This window comes from Fringilla coelebs (assembly GCF_963513975.1).
Source record: "Fringilla coelebs genome assembly, chromosome: 19".
Taxonomy (NCBI): Eukaryota; Metazoa; Chordata; class Aves; order Passeriformes; family Fringillidae; genus Fringilla; species Fringilla coelebs.
The window spans coordinates 1,285,360-1,309,282 of record NC_140045.1 but is presented as its reverse complement, the minus strand read 5'-3'; the positions used below and the strand labels follow the sequence as shown (position 1 = coordinate 1,309,282).

At 54.4% G+C, this 23,923-nt stretch overlaps 1 protein-coding gene across 1 annotated transcript in view; it reads right to left on the bottom strand.

Annotated features, from left to right (window-relative positions):
* Window positions 1-23,678, bottom strand: part of SLC39A11 (solute carrier family 39 member 11) — an 82,079-nt gene extending 58,401 nt beyond the window's left edge. The window contains exons 1-5 of the mRNA XM_084218630.1: window positions 23,632-23,678; window positions 22,572-22,685; window positions 21,232-21,270; window positions 16,769-16,927; window positions 4,163-4,316 (exon numbers count right to left, since the gene is read on the bottom strand). Coding sequence (XP_084074756.1) covers window positions 4,163-4,316; window positions 16,769-16,927; window positions 21,232-21,270; window positions 22,572-22,679 — 460 coding nt within the window. The 5' untranslated portion in view covers window positions 22,680-22,685; window positions 23,632-23,678. The remainder of the gene's footprint in view (window positions 1-4,162; window positions 4,317-16,768; window positions 16,928-21,231; window positions 21,271-22,571; window positions 22,686-23,631) is intronic.
* Window positions 23,679-23,923: the final 245 nt, after the last annotated feature.

Genomic DNA, 23,923 nt, shown 5'->3' with positions numbered 1-23,923 from the left:
CTCCAGAGTATTTGGGGTTTCACTCTGGGGTATTTGGGGTTTCACTCTGAGGCATTTGGGGTTTCACTCTGAGGCATTTGGGGTTTCACTCTGGGTTATTTGGGGTTTCACTCTGGGGAATTTGGGGTTTCACTTTGAGTATTTGGGGTTTCACTCTGGGGTATTTGGGGTTTCACTCTGGGGTATTTGGGGTTTCACTCCGGGGTATTTGGGGTTTCACTCTGGGGTATTTGGGTTTTAGCCAGCTCTGCTGTGCCCTGCTCTGCCCCAGAGCCCTCCCAGCTGCAGGGGATGCTCCAGGGAGGAGGAGGAGGAGGGCTGGGAGCAGCATCCCCCCCTCAGCTCGGGGCTGGGGTGTGAATCAGCAGCGGGAGGCAGCAGCTGTTCCATAGGCAGCTGTCCTGAGCCGCAGCTCGGGTTTCCAGGTGCCTGGAAATCCTTTCTGGGAACTGCCCCAGAACACAGCAGAGGGGTCAGACCTGGCCTCCAGCCCTGCACCGACCCTGCCCTGGCCATTTCCTCAGCATCCAGCCCCTGGGAAGGGCAGCAGGAGGGGCTGGCCCCAGCCCAGGGGCTTTAGGAGCAGGGCAGGGGGGCACAGCCCAGCCAGGGCGCTCCCGGCAGCCAGGACACATTTTAGCAAAAATCCTTTTGCCAGGATTTTTCTCCTGAGAAGCTGGGGAGCCTCAGAGGAGAGGAAAAACAATAATTATCTGCTGCTGTGGAATGCAACAGGGGCACCTTGGGCTGGTCCGTGCTGGTGGTTCCTGAGAGGAACGGGGGATTTGTGTTTCCAAACCAGCTGTGGCTCTGCTGGTGGATAAAACATAAAACCAGCTCTGGGGGAGAAAATAAACAATGGGAAGGATTCCACTCATTGATGGATGGAAAAAAAAAAGATATTTGCTTTTACAAATTAACTGCGGGTTTGCTGATAAATGAAATTGGACATTGAAAGATGAAAGAAACAATGAGGAAGAAAAGCCCCCAAATTCCATAAGAATTACAAATGAAAAGGGAGGCTTGTGCATTAGAGGGGAATCTCTGGTGTCAGGTGTTCTAGGAAGTCTGAACCTCTCAGGTACCTCAGAAATGGGGAAAGAGGGAAGGGAAATGTGGCTGGAAATTGGGATAAAAAGGAGGCAGCATCCTCCAAAAACTGGAGAGACCCCAGGGGATGCCCCATGGCCTCTCCTTTATTGGAATAAAGTCACAGGGCTGCTCTGTCTCCTTTTTGGACAGAAACCTCTGGTGTTTGTGGATTAATTTTCCTGACATTTCTAATTAATGGCTCAGACTCTCTGAGAGTCACCAGCTTTTGTTATCATTCCATTCCTTCCTTTCCTTTCGAGCCTTCTGATGAAATCCTTTCTTCTATTCTTTTAATATATCGTTTTCTTTTAATGTAATATATATAATAAAATAATCAGCCTTCTGAACCATGGAGTCAAGATTCTCTTCCCTTGTCCTGGGACCCCTGTGACCACCCCAGAGGCTGCCCCAGGTGGGAACAACCCCTGAGCTCCATCCCAGCACAGCCCTCCCTACCCAGAGCCATCAGAGGCAAGGTTGGATCCTCTCTCCCCTGCAGTAATTAAAGCCTGGTGATTATCCCACTCATCACCCAGTCTAGACAGAGTTTGCAGGGCAATTCAGGGCGAATCCACCCGTTCTGCATTCCCCAGGGACACACACACACACACTCACATTTTGCTCCCAAAAAGGTTTTTTTCCTATTCAGGCCAGGCTGGGGAGGGGCTGGAGCAGAGCCCAGCACACACAGGTGATGGAATCCCAAAGGGTTTGGGATGAGGGGGAAGAGCAGCTCAGCCCTGCCTCAGGACACCTTCCACCAGCCTGAGCTGCAGATTGAGGGGAAAAAGGGCAAAATGAGGCTTTTTCCTCTCCCCAGAGCAGGTGAGGGAGAGGGTAACTCCCACCTTCCCTCCACCTCCCTCTCCTAGGCCTGAAGGAAACCTGGCTTGGTGACAGCCTGGAGTGTGAGCACACCCCAAAGCCACCCCAAAGCCCCAAAACACACCCCAAAACCTCAAAGCACACCCCAAATCCAGGCTAAAAACACAGCCCCAGCCCCACAGCAGGGCCCTGCAGAGAGGCAGTCTCCCACATTTCCATCCCAGCTCCCACATTCCCATCTCAGCTCCCACATTTCCATACCTTCTCCCACATTTCCATCCCTTCTCCCACATTCTCATCTCAGCTCCCACATTCCCATCTCAGCTCCCACATTTCCATCCCTGCTCCCACATTTCCCATCTCAACTCCCACATTTCCCATCCCAACTCCCACATTTCCCATCTCAGCTCCCACATTCCCATCTCAGCTCCCACATTTTCCATCTCAGCTCCCACATTTCCATCTCAGCTCCCACATTTCCCATCTCAGCTCCCACATTTCCCATCTCAGCTCCCACATTCCCATCTCAGCTCCCACATTCCCATCTCAGCTCCCACATTTCCATCCCAACTCCCACATTTCCATCCCAACTCCCACATTTCCATCTCAGCTCCCACATTCCCATCTCAGCTCCCACATTTCCCATCCTAACTCCCACATTCCCATCCCTGCTCTCCCCCCCATCCCTCCCCAGGCAGAACAAGGCAGCTGCTGCTTTGGGATTTTCCTTTGTTTTCACAGCTTTAGCGATTTAAAAAGATGTAAATATGAAGGAAGGGTCAATGATTCAGCAGTGATTAAGCCTGAAATATTCCACTTAGTACCCATTAGACTTTGAAAACACCCATTATGTTCCCAGAGCCTCCCCAGGGCCAGGCAGGCACTACCCAGCCCTGGGGAAAGCAGCTTTCCTGGAAAGCTGGGGGCATCTTGTGAAAATACCCGGTTTGTTTCACCAGAAAGAAAGGGGAAAAAAAGGAAAAGACAATAAAAGAATTAATGTATTGTCCTTAACACCATTTCCCCAGAGAGAGGGAAATAAACAACCAAGCCTAATGGAAATTTTCTATTCCCAAAACCATTTGCGCTGTTATTGTCTGCGACTAAAAGGAGATGAAAACATAAAAACCTCAGCAGCTCGAGCTGCTGGGAGCTGCGGGGCTGAGCACTTCTGCTTTCCCTGCGAAATAAAATTAAACCGGGCCCGGGATGGGAAATTTCCACCTGACAAAAACATCAACCCCTGCCGAGGGCTCAGAGGATGCAAAGCTCAGGCAAGGAGCAGGAGAAACCCTCCCACCCCTCTGGGAAAAGCCGGGGTGCTGCTGAACCCCCGAGCGTTTTAGGAAGGTGCAATTAAGCAATGTGGGTAAATAAAAGAGGCTGATTGAGGAGGGGAGCAGAGGAAAAACCATTCCTTCAAATCAGCCTGCTCCCCGTTGCACCCGTGATGCTTTAAAGCACGACTCCGAGCAAATAATCAGAGGAGAAATAAAATTAATTGACTAAATTGCGTTGGCTTTGTCTCCTGGAGAGCTGCCGAGTGGAGGAAGAGCCACTCGTGCTGCCCCCGGGGACCTGTCCCCACCACCCACCCCAAAAGAGAGGCACCCAAAAATCCTTCCTTAAAATCTGTTCAAGGAGGAAAGAGCTGCGTGTTCCACCCCTGGATTCACCCCCGGAATGAGGGGGGACAGCTGGGACCGGGGGGGCCACGGGGACAGAGACAGAACTGGAAATAACCCCGGGGATTCACTCCTGCAGCATGGGAATAAATAATTCATGGGGAAAAGGGAAAGAGGGGGAAAGGAAAAAAAAGGGGAAAGGAAGGGGGAAAGGAAGGGGGAAAGGAAAGGGGAAAGGAAAGGGGAAAGGAAAGGGGAAAGGAAAGGGGAAAGGAAAGGGGAAAGGAAAGGGGAAAGGAAAGGGGAAAGGAAAGGGGAAAGGAAAGGGGAAAGGAAAGGGGAAAGGAAAGGGGAAAGGAAAGGGGAAAGGAAAGGGGAAAGGAAAGGGGAAAGGAAAGGGGAAAGGAAAGGGGAAAGGAAAGGGGAAAGGAAAGGGGAAAGGAAAGGGGAAAGGAAAGGAAAGGAAAGGAAAGGAAAGGAAAGGAAAGGAAAGGAAAGGAAAGGAAAGGAAAGGAAAGGAAAGGAAAGGAAAGGAAAGGAAAGGAAAAGGAAAGGAAAGGAAAGGAAAGCTGGCAGCTCTGTGCCCTCGGGGCTCTGTGTGTATATGACAGGATGCTTGCCTGGCTGCAGCCCAGCTCTACCTATCCTGATGGCCAGCTCGCTCCTGCCGCTCCCGGGATCCCAGCCAGGGACCTGCTCCTGCTCCTGCTTCTCCTTCGGGGCTCTCTGCTCGCAGCTCAGGGCCAGGGCGGCGTGGGAAGGGCCGGGGAACCCCTGCAAGGCAACACAGACGGGTCAGCACACCCAGAGCTGCCCCCAGCCACGGCTCCTGGGGAATCCCAGCCCATCCCTGCCCCTCCCAGCATCACAGGAAGGATTCCTGCCCCAACCCCATCCAACCTGGGAATCCCATCCCCTATCTCCTGTCCCCACAGCTCCTGACAAAAAGCCATCCCAGGTGGGTGTTCCTGATGGCCTCAGGTTCCTCAGACCCACCTGGAGCTACGGAAGCAGGAGGAACCTGGGGGTCAGAGGCACAGGAGCACAGCTGGGAGAAGGGAACGTGTCCCTGGCAGTGATCTGTGACCTGGTGCCAGCCTGAGTGCCCTCCTCCCTGCAGGGCTGGGAATGCACCCCCAGGGAGGGATGTGCACCTGGAATCACCTGGGATCAACCCCAGGAAGGGATGTGCACCTGGAATCACCTGGGATCAACCCCAGGGAGGGATGTGCACCTGGAATCACCTGGGATCAACCCCAGGAAGGGATGTGCACCTGGAATCACCCCCAGAGAGGGATGTGCAGGTGGGATCACCTGGAATCAGGTGGGATCACCCCCAGGGAGGGATTTCCACCTGGAATCACTTCCAGGAGCACCCCCAGGGAGGGATGTGCAGGTGGGATCACCTGGGATCAGGTGGGATCACCCCCAGGGAGAGATGTCCACCTGGAATCACTTCCAGGAGCACCCCCAGGGAAGGATGTGCACCTGGAATCACCCGCAGGAGACCAACAGGGAGGGATGTGCAGATGGGATCACCTGGAATCATCCCCAGGAGCACCCCCAGGGAGGGCTGTGCAGGTGGGATCAGGTGGGATCACTCCAAGAACACCCCCAGGGAGAGATGTGCACCTGGAATCACCTGGGATCAACCCCAGGGAGGGATGTGCACCTGGGATCACCTGGAATCATCCCCAGGAGCATCCCCAGGGAGGGCTGTGCAGGTGGGATCAGGTGGGATCATCCCCAGGGAGGGATGTGCACCTGGGATCACCTGGAATCATCCCCAGGAGCATCCCCAGGGAGGGATGTGCAGGTGGGGTCAGGAGGGATCCCCCGGGATCACCCCAGGGAGGGCTGTGCAGGTGGGGTCAGGTGGGATCACCCCCAGGGAGGGATGTGCACCTGGAATCACCTGGAATCACCTGGAATCATCCCCAGGAGCATCCCCAGGGAGGGCTGTGCAGGTGGGATCACCTGGGATCATCCCCAGGAGCATCCCCAGGGAGGGCTGTGCAGGTGGGATCAGGTGGGATCACTCCAGGAACACCCCCAGGGAGGGATGTGCACCTGGAATCACCCCCAGGAGCATCCCCAGGGAGGGCTGTGCAGGTGGGATCAGGAGGGATCCCCCGGGCTCACCCCAGGGAGGGCTGTGCAGGTGGGGTCAGGAGGGATCCCCCGGGCTCACCCCAGGACTAGGGTGCAGCTCTGCAGTTGAGGCCAGCAGGAGAAAGCATCACCCTGAGGCACAGCAGCACCAGGAGCCTCCCCGGGGGCTCACAGGGACCCAAAACAAAGGGCAAAGATGAATAACTCAATTAGCTCCTCTCCCCTCATTTGCATAACGAGTCTGAGCGCGGCTATTCATACTAATGAGCGAGCTGGGGTCAGCCGGGAGCTCTCACCTGCACTGACCCTGCAGGGCAGCCCCGGGGCTGGGATTCAACCCCTGGGATGGGAGAGCCAGAGGGAAGGAGGAAATTTCCAGCAAATCCTGGAGCTGAGAGCCAGGAGGGAAGGAGGAAATTTCCAGCAAATCCTGGAGCTGAGAGTCAGGAGGGGAAGGAGGAAAATTCCAGGAAATTCTGGAGCTGAGAGCCAGGAGGGGGCCCTCCCTGGGCTGGGGACAATTTGTGACAATCTTGCTGACCTTCAGGAATCCCAGCTGGGTTTGGGAAGCTCAGGGGCCCTCTCTGGTCTGGGGACAATTTGTGACAGCCTTGGTGACCTTCAGGAATTGGGTTTGGGAAGCTCAGGATGGATTTGGTGCCCTCCTGAGCTGGGGACAGTTTGTGACAGCCCTGATGACCTTCAGGAATCCCAGCTGGGTTTGGGAAGCTCAGATGCCCTCCCTGGGCTGGGGACAGTTTGTGACAGCCTTGGTGACCTTCAGGAATTGGGTTTGGGAAGCTCAGGATGGATTTGGTGCCCTCCCCGGGGTTGGGGACAATTTGTGACAATCTTGGTGACCTTCAGGAATCCCAGCTGGGTTTGGGGATGTTCAGGTGCCCTCCCCAGGTTGGGGACAGTTTGTGACAATCTTGGTGACTCCCAGCTGGGTTTGGGGATGTTCAGGTGCCCTCCTTGAATTGGGTTTGGGAAGCTCAGGATGGATTTGGTGCCCTCCCCGGGGCTGGGGACAATTTGTGACAACCTTGTGACAACCTTGTGACCTTCAGGAGAGCACAGCTGGGTTGGGGGAAGCTCAGGTGCCTTCCCTGGGCTGGGGACAATTTGTGACAATCTTGCTGACCTTCAGGAATTCCAGCTGGGTTTGAGAAACTCAGGGGCCCTCTCTGGTCTGGGGACAGTTTGTGACAGCCTTGGTGACCTTCAGGAATCCCAGCAGGGTTTGGGAAGCTCAGATGCCCTCCCTGGGGTTGGGGACAATTTGTGACAGCCCTGGTGACCTTCAGGAATTGGATTTGGGAAGCTCAGGATGGATTTGGTGCCCTCCCCGGGGCTGGGGACAATTTGTGACAGCCTTGGTGACCTTCAGGAGAGCACAGCTGGGTGTGGGGATGTTCAGGTGCCCTCCCCAGGTTGGGGACAATTTGTGACAATGTTGGTGACTCCCAGCTGGGTTTGGGGATGTTCAGGTGCCCTCCCCAGGTTGGGGACAATTTGTGACAATCTTGGTGACTCCCAGCTGGGTTTGGGGATGTTCAGGTGCCCTCCCCAGGTTGGGGACAATTTGTGACAATCCTGGTGACTCCCAGCTGGGTTTGGGAAGCTCAGGTGCCCTCCCCAGGTTGGGGACAGTTTGTGACAATCTTGGTGACTCCCAGCTGGGTTTGGGGATGTTCAGGTGCCCTCCCTGAGTTGGGGACAATTTGTGACAGCCCTGGTGACCTTCAGGAGAGCTCAGGACTGGCTGCTCTGAGTCATCCCAGCCCGAGGCTGCAGGAGGCTTTAATTGGTGCCGGCACCTCCCAAACGTGCAGGGAGAGCAGGAACGGCAGCCGGCATTAATTAGTTGGTGGCAGTAATTAGCGGCGGCTGAAATAACCACGGGGGTTGATTAGTGCAGAAAGGGAGAGACTCGGGCAGGAGGAACTTGGAGGAAAAGCTATTCTGGGATGTGGGAGCTCCTGGAGCGAAGTGTGGGGCTGGCCTGAGCCTGGAGGAGGAGAAAACGAGGGGAAAAATCCTTTATATGGGAAAAGAGGTGTCCTTTGTGTGGGACCCTGTATATGGGGAAAGGGATCCTTTATAGGGGAAAATGGGATCCTGTATGTGGGGAAAGGGATCCTGTATATGGGGGAAAACCTGTCTTTTAAATGGGGAAAATGTGCCCTTTATATGGGAAAAAGGGATCCTTTATATAGGGAAAAGGGATCCTGTATATGGGGAAAGGGATCCTGTATATGGGGAAATACATGTCTTTTATATGGGGAAAATGTGTCCTGTATATGGGAAAAAGGGATCCTTTATATGGGGAAAAATGGATTCTGTATATAGGGAAAAGGGATCCTTTATAGGGAAAAAAGGGATCCTTTATATGGGGAAAAACCTGTCTTTTATATGGGAAAATGTGTCCTTTATATGGGAAAAGGGGATCCTGTATATGGCAAAAAATGTGTCCTTTATATGGGAAAAAAGGGATCCTTTATATGGGGAAAAACATGTCTTTTATATGGGGAAAATGTGTCCTTTATATGGGAAAAAGGGATCCTGTATGTGGGGGAAAACATGTCTTTTATATGGGAAAAATGTGCCCTTTATATGGGAAAAAGGGATCCTGTATATGGGAAAAAAGGGATCCTGTATATGGGGAAAAACCTGTCTTATACTGGAAAAAAGGGATCAGGTATATGGGAAAAGGGATCCTTTATATAGGGAAAAACCTGCCTTTTATATGGGGAAAATGTGTCCTTTATATGGGAAAAAAGAGATCCTTTTTGATACAAAATGGGAATTTTTTTTAGATTTAAAAAAACATAATAATAACAATAATAATCCTTTTTAGGCAAAGCAAGGAATTGGGATCACAGCCCTGAGAAAAGGGATCCCTTTTTTGGGAGATTTGCCCGTTCCAGCCACAGCCAGACCTCCAGGGGCATTTTCTGTTTTGTTTTTTTTTTTTATTTATTTTATCCTGGGTTGTTTTTTTATTTCCCTCACACTCTCAGAGGGGTTTGTGCCCCACAAAGTGAGATTTTAATTGAGATTTTAATAACCAGTGTGTGTGCTGGGAGCAGATTTGCCCGTTCCAGCCACAGCCAGATATTGACGGGCATTTTCTGGGTATTTTATTTTATTTTATTTTGAGGGGGTTTTTACTTTCCTCACACCCCCTGCACCCTCAGAGAGGTCTGTGCCCCCCACAAAGTGAGATTTTAATTGAGATTTTAATAATGTGATGTGATGAGTGTGATGGGAGGAGATTTGCATGTTCCAGCCACAGCCAGACCTCCAGGGGCATTTTCTGGGTATTTTATTTTTATTTTATTTTATTTATATTTATTTTATTTTATATTTTATTTTTATATTTTATTTTATTTTATTCTGGGGGGTTTTTACTTTCCTCACACCCCCTGCACCCTCAGAGAGGTCTATGCCCCCCACAAAGTGAGATTTTAATTGAGATTTGAATAACCAGCTGGCATCATCGGGAGCTGCTCTGCACACATTTGTTAGGGACCGGTCCCAGCCCTTTTCCCACCTGGATTTTCACAGGCTGAGAGGAAAAAGCAAACAAACCCTCGATTGGCGGCTTGGGAGCCCCGCAGGATGCAGAGGGCTCGCCCAGCATCCATCAGCCCCTAAATGAAGAGGCAGCGGCGCTAATTGCATTATTTTAACGCACAGCTTCCTCCCAGCCCTGCGGACGTGAGAGAGCTCAGCACGGCCGGGGAGAAACCGGCACTCAGCCCCAGCAGTCCGTGAAAAATACAGTGAAATGCAATTTAAAAAATAAAAATAAAAATAAATAAAAATAAATAAAAAATGAAAAATAAAAATAAATAAAAAATGAAAAATAAAAATAAAATAAAAACAAAACTAAAACTAAAATAAAAATAAAAAAATAAAAATAAAAACAAAAATAAACCTAAAATAAAAATGAAAAATACTATGAAACTTTTGAAATTTTCAAACCGAGTGATTGGCGTTGTTCACAGGGGTAAAACCCAACTACAAACCCATAAAACTTCTCTGAAGCTGCACCCATGAGATCGATCTGTGAATTGGGAGAGTCACTCATGGCATCACTCACTGAACTCCTCCTGCCCCAGCCCAGCCTGCAGGAGCAGCCAGGGATGACTTTTGTGGGATTTAATCCTGTAGGAATGTGTCCCAGCCTAGGGATGGATTTTGTGGGATCCTGGTCCTGTAGGAATGTGCCCCATCCCAGCCTAGGGACGATTTTTGTGGGATTTTACCCTGTAGAAATTTGCCTCATCCCAGCCCAGGGATGGTTTTTGTGGGATTTTGCCCTGTGGGATTTTGCCCTGTGGGAACGTGCCCCATCCCAGCCTGCAGGAGCAGCCCAGGGTTGGATTTTGTGGGATTTTATCCTGTAGGATCCTGCCCTGTAGGAATGTGTCACATCCCAGCCTAGGGATGATTTTTGTGGGATTTTACCCTGTAGAAATGTGCCCCATCCCAGCCCAGGGATGGATTTTGTGGGATTTTACCCTGTAGGAATGTGCCCCAGCCTAGGGATGATTTTTGTGGGATTTTACCCTGTAGGAATGTGCCCCATCCCAGCCCAGGGATGGATTTTGTGGGATTTTACCCTGTAGGAATGTGCCCCAGCCTAGGGATGATTTTTGTGGGATTTTACCCTGTAGGAATTTGCCTCATCACAGCCCAGGGATGGATTTTGTGGGATCCTTGCCCTGTAGTATTTTGCCTTGTAGGAATGTGTTCCATCCCAGCCTGCAGGAACAACCCAGGGATAGATTTTGTGGGATTTTGCTGAGCATTCCAGACTTGCTGTGCTGCCAGGCTCTGACCCCCCCCAAGAGAACACTGCATTCTGGAGAAGCTTCCAGAATTCAATTCTAGATCTGGGAATGCGGGTGTGGAGCTTGGATCGAAGCGTGTGACATCGCAGGGTGGGAAACTCAGAGTTTAAGGGGTTAAATCTATTATCACTTTATTATCCTATTACTAGATATTATATATTCTATTACTGTATCTAAGAAATCATATCTATAGTGATAGAATATGTAATATCTAGTAATAGAATATATAATATCTAGTAATAGAATATATAATATCTAGTAATAGAATATATAATATCTAGTAATAGAATATATAATATATACTAATAGAATATATAATATCTAGTAATAGAATATGTAATATCTAGTAATAGAATATGTAATATCTAGTAATAGAATATATAATATCTAGTAATAGAATATATAATATATAGTAATAGAATATATAATATCTAGTAATAGAATATGTAATATCTAGTAATAGAATAGGTAATATCTAGTAATAGAATAGGTAATATCTAGTAATAGAATATATAATATATAGCAATAGAATATATAATATATAGCAATAGAATATATAATATATAGCAATAGAATATATAATATATAGCAATAGAATATGTAATATCTAGTAATAGAATATGTAATATCTAGTAATAAAATATATAATATATAGTAATAAAATATATAATATATAGTAATAGAATATATAATATATAGCAATAGAATATATAATATCTAGTAATAGTATATATAATATATAGCAATAGAATATATAATATCTAGTAATAGTATATATAATATCTAGTAATCGAATATGGATTATCTAGTAATAGAATATGTAATCTCTAGTAATAGAATATGTAATATCTAGTAATAGAATAATAAAGTGATAATATATAGTATATATCTATACTAGATATATAGATATATAGATATATAGAGATAGATGGATGGATAGATAGATAGACAGACAGACAGAGAGATAATATATAGCAATAAAGCAAGATGGAGGCTTTAGGGCAGAGGCTGCTCCCTCTTCTTCTTCACCTCCATCTCCATGGGTTTGGGTGGTTTTGTGCAATTGGATAAAAAATCCCCATTGCAGGCCATGGGTGGTTGGTTATTGGGTTAAAAATAAAAATAATTGAGGTGTCATTTATTAATCAGACAATTAATCCTGAGAAACCTTGCAGAAAGACAGACAGGGCTCCATTTCAGTTTGTTGGAGCGCTGCAGAACTCGGGGCTTGACAAGGGCTGACAACAAACACCCGAGCCCCAACAAGAAACACCCTCAGACAGGTTCAATAAAGAGCACAAAAAGCTTTACAGGAGCTGCTGGGTGAGTCAGAGCTGCGGCTGCAGAGCCGGGGATCCCCCAGCAGCGCTGGCAGAGCCTCCCCTGACACCTTAATGGCAGGTTTGCCTTGCACTGAGCGGGGATTAATTGGGGGTTCTGCTCTGAGCCGGTTCACACTGAGAGCAGGGAGGGCTGGGGGAGCAGCAGAGCCCGGGTAAACGGGGCTGGGACAGGGAGGGGATCCTGCCCTCCTCCTCCTCCTCCTGGGAAACGCTGCTCCAGCAGCCTGAGCCGGGCACAGGCAGAGAGCAGAACGCAGGCAGCAAAGGCTGGGGGAAAAACTGGAATAGATCAGGGCCAGGAGGGGGAAAAAACTGGAATAGATCAGGGCCAGGAGGGGGAAAAAACTGGAATAGATCAGAGCCAGGAGGGGGAAAAAACTGGAATAGATCAGGGCCAGGAGGGGGAAAAAACTGGAATAGATCAGAGCCAGGAGGGGGAAAAAACTGGAATAGATCAGGGCCAGGAGGGGGAAAAAAACTGGAATAGATCAGGGCCAGGAGGGGAGAAAAGCTCAGGGAATGTCAGACCAGGAGGGGAGAAAAAAACTGGAATAGGTCAGAGCCAGGAGGGGGAAAAAACTGGAATAGATCAGGGCCAGGAGGGGGAAAAAAAACTGGAATAGATCAGGGCCAGGAGGGGAGAAAAGCTCAGGGAATGTCAGGGCCAGAAGGGGAGAAAAAAACTGGAATAGGTCAGAGTCAGGAGGGGAGAAAAGCCCAGGGAATGTCAGGGCCAGGAGGGGAGAAAAAAACTGGAATAGGTCAGAGCCAGGAGGGGGAAAAAACTGGAACAGATCAGGCCAGGAGGGGGAAAAAACTGGAATAGGTCAGAGCCAGGAGGGGGAAAAAGCTGGAATAGATCAGGCCAGGAGGGGGAAAAAACTGGAATAGATCAGAGCCAGGAGGGGAGAAAAGCCCAAGGAATGTCAGACCAGGAGGGGAGAAAAAAACTGGAATAGGTCAGGGCCAGGAGGGGAGAAAAGCCCAGGGAATGTCAGGGCCAGGAGGGGAGAAAAAAACTGGAATAGGTCAGGGCCAGGAGGGGAGAAAAGCCCAGGGAATGTCAGGGCCAGAAGGGGAGAAAAAAACTGGAATAGGTCAGAGCCAGGAGGGGGAAAAAACTGGAATAGATCAGGGCCAGGAGGGGAGAAAAGCTCAGGGAATGTCAGGGCCAGAAGGGGAGAAAAAAACTGGAATAGGTCAGGGCCAGGAGGGGAGAAAAGCCCAGGGAATGACAGACCAGGAGGAGGGAAAAGTCAGGGGGGAAAAGCCCAGGGAATGTCAGGGCCAGAGAGGAGGGAAAAGCCCACAGAATATCATGGCCTGGAGGGAAGAAAAGCTCAAGGAATGTCAGAGCCAGGAGGAGGGGAAAGCCAGGGGAGAAAAGTTCAGGGAATATCAGATCAGGAGGGGAGAAAATCCCATGGAATATCAGGGCCAGGAGGAGGGAAAAGCCCAGGGAATGTCAGGGCCAGGAGGGGAGAAAAGCCAGGAGGGAAAAGCCCATGGAATACCAGAGCAGGAAGGGGGAAAATCCCATGGAATATCAGGGCCAGGAGGGGAGAAAAGCCCATGGAGCAGCAGCAGCCTGCCAGCAATTCCTGCTCCAGGGAAGGAGGCTGAGGATGGAGAGGGGAAGGATGGATGGAGAGGGGAAGGATGCAGGGAGAGGGCTCTGTGCAGAGCAGGAGCTCCTGGAAGCAAGGATCAGGAAGGAAGCCAGGATTTCTCAGTCCCTGCCTTTTCCCAGAGGGATTTTTCACCCCAGACCCCACAGACCTGACCAGGCTGGGAGGGGATTGAGGCCCAGCTCAGAGCCCTGAGCTCTGCAGCCCCAGCTCTGGGGCTTCCCAAAGAATGCTTTTATGAAATGCTTGGTGCATAATGAGAGAGAATTCTAATTAAGAGCAGCTGACAAATTGCACTGCAGCAGTAAATAAGCCTTCACCTCCATTAATAACACAAAATGCTTGGGTAGAAATTAGGGTAATTAGGATTTTGTGGGGGTTTTTGGCAAATAATTCCAACCTCTCCAGCCACCCCTGGATTGCAAGCGCTGAACTGCTGCCCTGGGGTGGGAGGCAGCCAGGTTTTCATGGATAAAGATGGAAAAGAAACCTGTGGGGGTTCTGAGTCCTTCCCAGGAAATCCCCACGGTCAGGGATTTTCATGGCTGAAACCCCACCTGGGACAGGAGACAGGGATCCATCCCTCCTGATCTGTGACCTTTATTAATTGATAAATTAATTAAAGCCGTGCCCAGGTAACTCTGGGTTCTCTGGAGATGCAAGGGAAGGAGGTTTCCCAAGGGGAGGCTTTGCTACACTCCCAAAAAATCCAAAAGTTTTTCACCCTCAGACCCAGATCCCTCCTTCCTCCCAGGGCCTGTGGAAAAGGGCCAGGGCTCCACAAAACCAAACAAACACCAGGGCTGCTGTTTGTTTTGCCCTGAGCAGAGGAAACCTGAGCGAAGCAGGAATGCAGGAGCCCCCAGCTCCATCCTCCCCCTGCAGCAGGGAAAAGCTCCACACTCCAGAACTCAACAAAGCAGAAAATCCTGCCTGGAAAAAGCTGGTGCAGGTAATGACCTGGCTGGGAGCCCCAGCTGGAGAGGGAAAAGCAGATTAAAAGTGGGAATGGGAGCTGGGCAGGTCCCTCGGGAGGGAAATTGCATCAGAGGAACCTCAGGGCTGCTGCTCAACCACCAGAGCCTGCAGCTCCCCAGGTCAGGTGGGATTGCCCAGGAAGGGCAGGCAGCACATCCCAGACCCAACAAAACCCCAAACCCCAAAGAGAACCAGCCCAGGCAGCACATCCCAGACCCAACAAAACCCCAAACCCCGCACAGAACCAGCCCAGGCAGCACATCCCAGACCCACAAAACCCCAAACCCCGCACAGAAGCAGCCCAGGCAGCAGCAGAGCTGCAGGACTGCTCTGAAGGATGAGGATGACAATGCTCCATTCCAGCATCCCTCTGCCTCCAGCAGGGCCAGAACAGCTGCTGAGCCCTCAGGGACCTGCTGCACCGAGCTCTTAAGGCAACTCTCCCCCAGAGGCTTTGGGTCCTGGCAGGGAAGATGCTGAGCCCCCAACCCTGTTCAGGAAAGGCAGCAGGGGCTCAGCCAGCACCCAAACCCTCCTGAGAGCTCTTTAAATAAAAATAAACAGGTTAAACTGAGGCTCCTGATGCCAGCAGAGCTGGGGGAATGGAGCAGAGCCCGTTTTTCCCAATCCCCTGGGATCTGTCTGTGCCCTGCCCTGCCCTCCAAGCGCCCCCAGATTTCCTGGGGAGCCCTGCCAAGGGCACCAGCATCTCCTGCTCGGCCAGGGATGAACAAACACCGGGACAGAGAGGGAGAGAGAGAGATCAGATCAGCCTGCTGAGAGGAATGGAGCACTGCAGCTGCTCAGGAGCTTAACCCTTCCCGGGAATTCGGGAACGAAGGGACTCAGGAAGGGATTCAGGAGGGAATTTAGGAATTTAGGAAGGGATTTAGGAATTTAGGGAGGAATTTAGAAAGGAATTTAGGAATTTAGGAAGGAATTTAGGAATTAAGGAAGGAAGGAATTTAGGAATTTAGGAAGGGATTTAGGAAGGAATTTAGGAATTAAGGAAGGAAGGAATTTAGGAATTAAGGAAGGGATTTAGGAAGGAAAGAATTTAGGAATTAAAGAAGGGATTTAGGAAGGAATTTAGGAATTTAAGAAGGCAGGAATTTAGGAAGGCAGGAAGGAAGGGATTTAGGAAGGAAGGGATTTAGGAATTTAAGAAGGCAGGAATTTAAGAAGGCAGGAATTTAAGAAGGCAGGAAGGAAGGGATTTAGGAATTTAGGAAGGAAGGGATTTAGGAATTAAGGATGGAAGGGATTTAGGAAGGAAGAGATTTAGGAATTTAGGAAGGAAGAGATTTAGGAATTTAGGAAGGAAGAGATTTAGGAGTTTAAGAGTTTCAGAAGGGATTTAGGAAAGAATTCTTTAGGAAGGGATTCTTTAGGAAGGGAGTTTCCATTCTCCATTTCAAGGAGGCTCCTGCCCTCCTTAGCACACACCTGCCTTTCCAAGCCTGGAGCTGTGACCCCTCTCCAGAAGCCAGGGAAAGGGGCAGGTTCTGCTCCAGACTCCTAAAACCCTCCCACACTCCTCCCTGACAGCCACAGGCCAGTAAAACCCCACGGAACCCAGCATGGAAACTCCACACATTCCCAGGGAGATCCCTCCATCTCTTCCCTGGCTGCCCCACTCTGGTGTTCCCAGCTGCAGAAATCCACCAGCTCCTCATTTATTGGTATTTTTAGCAGCAGGCTCGGGCTCAGGCTGGGGCTGAGCAGCTCTGCCAGGGCAGCCCCTGGGCTGGGCCACCAGGTCACACCTGAGCTGTGCCAGGAGCGCTGCCAGCAGGGAGAACAAAGTGTGAGGGGGAAAAAACAGCAAGATTTAAAAAAAAAAACAAAAAAAAAAACCAGAGCTCAGCGAGTCTGAGGCTGCAGCCAGCACAGCAGAGCCAGCCAGGGCTCAGGGAAATCACAAACTCCTTAAATCTGGGAGAGAATCCACCGAGCCCAGCCACCAGCTGCTCCTGCCTGCAGCTGGGGAAGGGCAGGAACCCCGGCCTGGGATCCCCTCTGACAGCACTGGGAACAGCCCCCAAACTGGGAATTCCCTCTGACAGCACTGGGATGAGCTCCCAAACTGGGAATTCCCAATGACCAGGAATGGGATGAGTTCTCAAACTGGAATTCCCACTCTCCAGGACTGGGATGATCCCCCAGCCCCACAAATGAGTACAGGGCTGAGCCCCCCAGCCCCACTGCTGAGCCCTGGGCCACCCCCCAGCCGCCCCCCAGCCCCCTGAGCTGCCCCCCAGCCCCCCTGAGCCGCCCCCCAGCCCCTGGCCAGCCCCACTCACCAGCTCTGGCAGCAGCAGGTCGGCCCCATACACGAATGCTGCCCCCAGGGCAAAGCCAGCAGCCACGGGGAAGAAGGAGAAGGCCCCAAAGGTCCCAGATTCCTGGGCCAGCTCGATGGCTGGGGCCAGCAGGGACCAGTAGGAGGCTGCCAGCATCACCTGGGGACGGGAGGGGAGCAGTGAGATCCCATGGGATGGGAGGGAGGGAGCAGAGCCCCGAGGCTGCAGCAGGAGATGCTGGGGAAAGGCGACCCCAGCTCTGCCCAGCAGCCCCAGAACCCCAGGAAATTCCCTGGGCAGGATGCTCAGAGCCCCAGAATGGTTTGGGCTGCAAAAAACCTTAAAGCCCATCCAGTGCCACCAGGGCAGGGACACATCCCACCGTCCCAGGCTGCTCCCAGCCCTGCCCAGGCTGGCACTGGGCACTGCCAGGGGCAGCCTCAGCTGCTCTGGGCACCCTGGGCCAGTGTCCCAGCACCCCAACTGGGAATTCCTTCCCAACTCCCAACCCAAACCTCCTGCCAGTGTCCCAAGAGCTTCCCACAGAATTCCTCCCCAACTCCCACCCCAAACCTCCTGCCAGTGTCCCAACACCCCAACTGGGAATTCCTTCTCATTTTCCAACCCAAACCTCCTGCCAGTGTCCCAAGATCTTCCTAGAGAATTCCTCTCCAATTTCCACCCCAAACCTCCTGCCAGTGTCCCAAGACTTTCACACAGAATTCCTTCCCGACTCCCAAACCTCCTGCCAGTGTCCCAAGAGCATCCCACTGAATTCCTCCCCAATTTCCACCCCAAACCTCCTGCCAGTGTCCCAAGAGCATCCCACTGAATTCCTCCCCAATTTCCACCCCAAACCTCCTGCCAGTGTCCCAAGAGTTTCCCACAGAATTCCTCCCCAACTCCCAAACCTCCCGCCAGTGTCCCAAGATCTTCCTAGAGAATTCCTGTCCAATTTCCACCCCAAACCTCCTGCCAGTGTCCCAAGAGCATCCCACGGAATTCCTCCCCAATTTCCACCCCAAACCTCCTGCCAGTGTCCCAAGAGTTTCCCACAGAATTCCTCCCCCGCTCCCAAACCTCCTGCCAGTGTTCCAACACCCCGACTGGGAATTCCTCCCCAATTTCCAGCTCCCAAACCCCCTGGCAGTGTCCCAACACCCTCCCAGTGAATCCCTCCCCCGTTCCCACCCCAATCCTCCCCTCCTGCAGCCCCTGCAGAGGAGCTGCAGCCGTCCCAGGCACTGGGAGCAGGCTGGGGCACCCTCCTGAGCAGGGAGGCAGAGCTGCCTCTGCTGCAGAGCCCGTCCCCGGGGGCTGTGTCAATCGAGCTGCTGTGAGTAAGAGGAAGGAGCCTTGTCATGTCAGCCTTGAGCAGGGCTGTCAAACCTCCCATTCCAAATGCCACCTCCTTGGAAAAACAACCACACAGCCCAGTGTGGAGGCACAGGCAGCGGGAGGGGCTCTGCAGAACGATGCTGTCACAGCTCCCGTGAGGATCTCACCTCCCCACGGCAAACTGAGCCCTGGCAGAGCTCAGCCCCCAGATCCTGCCAGGATCCCACAGCCCAGGGCTCCTGGGAGCGGTGACACAGCGCTGAGCCAGCCCCAGCGCAGCAAAAGGGATTTATTCCGTTTATCCTGGTGGTTCCAGGTGCTGGGAGGCTTTGCTGTGGATTTACAACACCCCAAGGTGTGAGGGAGTCCTTCAGCAGCTCGGCCTCAGCTCAGCTGAGCCAGCCCCAGCACAGCAAAAGGGATTTATTCCATTTATTCTGGTGGTTCCAGGTGCTGGGAGGCTTTGCCGTGGATTTACAACACCCCAAAGTGCGAGGGAGTCCTTCAGCAGCTCGGGGTGGGATTTTGGGATTTAGGATCTCCCGGAGCTCCTGCCCAGGCAGAAGGCAGAGCTGGCTCCAGCTGACCCCAGGGGTGAGCAAAGGGGAGGAGGATTGGGGCCAACAGCCCAAAATTCTCACTGAGCCCAAAGCTCGGCGTGGCCCAGCCAGGGACAGACACCCCAAGTGTCCCCAGGCCAGCAGAGGCAGGAATAAAAGGGGAAAATCCCCCAGGATCAGCAAACCTGGGAGCACTGGGGCACACTGAGGATCTTCCACACCTTGCCCTCCCTCCAGCCCCACGGAATCAGGGATCTCCTGCTCCTGGCCAAGCTGGGTTTGGGGCATTTTCACAGCATTTGTGCTGCCAAGATCCACAGTGCCATAAATGCAGCAGGACTGGGAAAACATGGAGCAGGCAGGAGGCAGCTGAGGGACCCCAAATCATCGCTGGGGGAGCCCCAAAGCCTCACTGGGCTCCAGCAGTGGGACAGGGGACAAAAACCAAGCAGTGACTCCAGATCTGTGCCCTCCCCCTGGTGGGAATCCCTCCCAACCCAGCAGGATCTAAACCCAAACCTCCCCCAGGGCTGGCACCCTATTCCCCAGGGATTGAGTGCAGGGATCCCCCAAATTCTGGGCTTCTCCTCAGCCCCCAATCCGGGGATCCAGCAGCGCCCCCGTGGCTGTGGAGCCTCATTTTAAGTGAAAATTCAGAATAAGCAGAGCCCTGAGCCTGACAGCCAGGGCTGGGCCGAGCCCACCCACCCTGCTGGGCTGCAAGGAAATCCCTGATGGAATCCCTGATGGAATCCCTGATGGAATCCCACCCTCCTGTGGGAGCCCTGGGGTGGGAATGGGACACCAAGGGACACTGGAAATCCTGGAGAAGGAGGTGGGAAAGGCAGGTGGAAGATGAAGACATTGGCAGCACGCTTCCCTTGCCAAAATTTTCCACTTGGCTCCATGAAGGAGCCCCAGCAGAGCTGAGGGAGCTCCTGGTGCTGTCTGAAGGGAATATTTGATCCCAGAGCGCTTGGGGAAGGCTGAGGATGATTTCCTGCTCCACCTGGGACAGGGAAAAACCAAAGTGCAGCCCAGGCAGAGGAAAAGCTGTAGCAGGCTGCAGGGAAGGGGCTGCAGGTGTTTGTTCCTGGAGCCTGAGCCCAGCCCCTGCAGCACCGCAGAGAACGGCTTGGGGGGTTGGAAAATAAAAATAAATTTTAAAAATCTCATGTAAGGATATGAAGGTTTTAGAGAAAAAGCAGAATTTCTCATCAGATGCCCCAGCAAGCACAGCTTTGTCTCTATGGAAACACAGAAACACCTCAGAGCTCCTGCAGGCAGAGCTGGGATCAGGGGCAGGGCTGCAGGGAGCTGAGCTGCTCGGGGCCCTGCCAGCCCAGGGGACACCTGTGCCACCTGTGCCACCAGCAGGGCCAGCTCCAGCTGGCAGGGTGCTCCCAGCACACCCCCAGTACATCCCAGTTCAAATGAACCATCCCAGCACCCCCAGAGCAGCTGGGGCATCTGCAGGGGCCTGGGGGCCATGGAGGGGAAAAAATGGGGAAAGGAAGGGGGAAAAGGGGGGGAAGGAAGGGGGAAAGGGGCAGGAAAAGGTTCCTTGTGCTGTTTAACCCTTTTGAGGCAGGGAAAAGATGGAGACCCAGCTGTTGGCCAAGCAGTGGCAACACTGCCCAGCTGGGAAAATTCAGACTCAGGGGGATCCTGGTGTCCCCAGGGCTGCCTGGCCCCAGTGTCCCCAGTGTCCCCAGGGCTGCCTGGCCCCAGTGTCCCCAGCGTCCCCAGGGCTGCCTGGCCCCTCCAGGCGCCCCAGGCACAATTCCCCCTCCTGCTCCCAGCCCTGCCAGCTGGGAGAGCCGAGGGCAAAGCAAATGTTTGCAGGAGTTCTGCTCCCTGAGCCACACCTGGGCCAGGCAGGGCTGACTCAGCTGCTGCCAGGTGACCTGGTGGCCTCAGCCAGGACAGCAGCTCCTCATCCTGGGGGGTTCCTGCAGGAGAGCCAGCCCAGGGACCCCCAACAGCCAGCAAGGGGACAATCCCCACCCTGCAGGGAGCACAGCCAGCCCCTGGCACCCACCACGGCGCCCAGGTGCCACCTGGACACACCCAGGGGCACCTGGCAGAGCCCTGCACCCCCTGGGCACATCCCAGGTGCCCTCCAGCAGCTGCAGGGTGGGGCTGAGCAGCTGGACTCGATAATTAATGGGGAAACAAAGGGGATTTAATGAGTCTGGGTGGGGCCCCAGCACCTGGGCAGTGCCAGCCCCACAGTGCCAGGGCCCTGCACAGTTCCCAAATCCCACAGTGCCAGGTTCTCCTGCAGGAGGAGCTGCCAGGAGCCCCACACTCCACAGCCAGCCTCCAGGGAGAGCTGCAGCTCTGTCCTGCCGAGGGTTTAAAGCAGCAAGAGCCCCCAGGAAAGGGGCAGTGGGACTGCAGGGAGCCCAGGGCAGCGTGGGCAGCTCGGGGGGCCCATCCTGGGGCCACCCCCACCCTCAGCAGGAGCAGCCCGAGCCCTTCCCTGCCCTCGGGGAATCACCCAAGGGATGTGGAGAAGCCAGAGGAGGAGGAGGAAGAGGAGGAGGAGGAGGCTGCACTCACCCCTGCAGCGAAGCCCAGGCTGCCATCCAGGATCCGCCTCTGGAAATAAAATCAAACACAAAGCCACCCTGAACTCGAGTGAGGGCACTGCCACGGGGCTGGGAGGGCTGAGCACAGCAGGGACGGGCTCAGGGGGGCTTTGGGCAGCCCCAGGGGGGCTTTGGGCAGGAATTGTGCCCTGCCATGGGAGCACAGGGTGCCCAGAGCAGCCGTGGGTGCCCCTGGAGCCCTGGCAGTGCCCAAGGCCAGGCTGGGCACTGGGGTTTGGGCACCGTGGGGGGGTCCCTGCCCCTCCCAGGGCAGGTCTCACCCCCTCCCCAAGGAAGGAAACCCCAAGGAAAGGATCCCAGGGCTCCTCCAAAGGGAGCCTCCCTCAGCAGGCAGCTCCTGCATAAAGCATCACAAGACTGAGGCATAAATAATAAATCCAATCTGGAGCACCCTGGCCAGGGGGGCTCTAATTTTGGATCCAGGATGACTGAGAGCTCCCCAGTTTGTTCTTTGTGAGCACGGACTGACCCAAATCCTGCCCTGGAATCGTGGCAGCAGAGCCAGCTGGAGGCAGGGGAGCTGCAGCTCCCACGCAGAGCCCCAGGGGCACATTCCAGGCTCAGCCAGCTGAGCTCCTTCCCCTGCTGTGGGGTGGGAAAGGAGATGGATTTTCCCTCTTCTCGCCCCTCAGAGCTGGGAGCAGGCAGGAAAAGCCAGGCAGGAGCAGGGCAGAGCCCAGATCCTGGGGGTGCCAGGATTGGGATCCTGGATTGGGATCCTGAGGGATCCTGGGGTTCAGGGGCTGCCCTAGGGATGGGATCCTGTAGGATCTGGAGGATCCCAAGGCCCAGGGGCTGCCCCAGGGGCTCACCTGGCCTAGGATTGGAATCCTGTAGGATCCCAGGAGCTCAGGGGCTGATCCCAGGGGTTCAGGGGCTGCCCCAGGGTTGGGATCCCGAGGGATCTGTGGGATCCCAAGGCCCAGGGACTGCCCCAGGGCTCACCTGCCCTTGGATGGGAACCCTGTGGGATCCCAGGGGCTGTCCCAGGGTGGGGATCTCATGGGATCTGTGGGACCCCAGGGCTCAGGAGCTGCCCCAGGGTGAGGATCCTGTGGGATCTGTGGGATTCCAGGGCCCAGGGGCCGCCCCAGGGTGGGGATCCCGTGGGATCTGTGGGATTCCAGGGCCCAGGGGCCGCCCCAGGGTTGGGATCCTGAGGGATCTGTGGGATCCCAAGGCCCAGGGGCTGCCCCCAGGGCTCACCTGCCCTTGGACTGGAACCCTGTGGGATCCCAGGGGCTGTCCCAGGGTGGGGATCCCGTGGGATCTGCGGGACCCCAGGCTCACCTGGCCGCTGGAGAAGACGAACACCAGCGCTGCCCCAGCTGCTGTCAGCCCCCAGGTGAGCAGCGTCCCCAGCAGCGCCTGCAGCCCCGGGCCCAGCCCCGGGATCATGCTGCCCTGGGGGAGAGGAGAACAGCCTTGGGAGAGCAGCCAGAGAGCCCCAAAGCCAGCCCAACCATCCCCCCAAGCTCCCCTTCCCCCTTAGGCCGGGCTTTGCAAGTTAAGCCGAGCTCATGGGGACCCGGCCCGTCCCACCTGGAGCAGAACCCCCGGCAGGACTGGGGGGCACACCTCGCCCAGACCCCTTCTTGTGCCCCCAGCCTGCTGCTCCTGGGGGGGAGGGTGACAACCTCACAGCACCTGCTCCTGGCACCCCGGGAAAGGGGACAAGGGCAGCAAACCCCGAGGGACGGGCAACCAACCCCGGGAGACGGGCACCGAGCACCGGGAATGGGCCAGGGAGCAGCAGTGCCACGGAAATCCAGCCAGGCTGGAAATCCAGACTGAGGAATTCATGCCACACGGATACGTTGAGGTGTAAATAAATGGAATATACAGGCACTGGAAGGTTTGTGTGTGAATGTTTATGCAATATACACACACCGGGGCAGCTCCAAAGGCTTTTCCCAGCCCTGCCCGGCTCAGACCCGCCGGGATGATTCCCCCTTCCTACAGGGGATCCTGCAGCCCGCCCTGGAGCCCCCACACACCCCCAGATCCCTCCTCCCCACGCCTTCACCGGCACCCCCGGGGCCTTCAGCCGCGGGGCCGGGACCCCCGAGCCCCCAAACCCAGAGCCCCCGGACCCCCAACCCCCCGGGCCAGCCCCAGGACCCCCGCACCCCGCACACCCCTGAGCCTCCGGTCTGTCCCAGGCCCCCCGAACCCCCCAGCCCGGCAGCCCCGGAGCCACCGCAGGCCCCGAGCCCCCCAAACGCGGCGGCCCCCGGTGTCCCGGCCGCTGCCAGGAGCCGCACAGCCCCCAAACGCGGGGCTCCGTGGCGGCTCCAGGGCCGGGGCGGTGCCGGAACCGCCCACCCCGGTTATCCCGGTTCCCCGGTACCTCCGCCCGGCCCGGGCCGGTCCCGCCGCCGCTTCCGGGTGCGCACACGTGTCCGCGGGCTGGCCCCGCCCCCCAGGGCGCTCAGCCAATGGCGGCGCGGCGGGGGCGGGCCCGCCCGCGATTCTGCGGTTGGCGCGGGCGCGGCGGCCCCAAAGCGAGGCGGGCGGGCGGCGCGGGCGGGCGCGACAAGGCGGCGCTGTCGTGTCACTGTCGTGTCACTGTCACCATCCCCCCCCCCGCTGCAAAGAGACCCCTGGACACAGCTCCGAGTGCCCTGAAAGCACCCCCACCT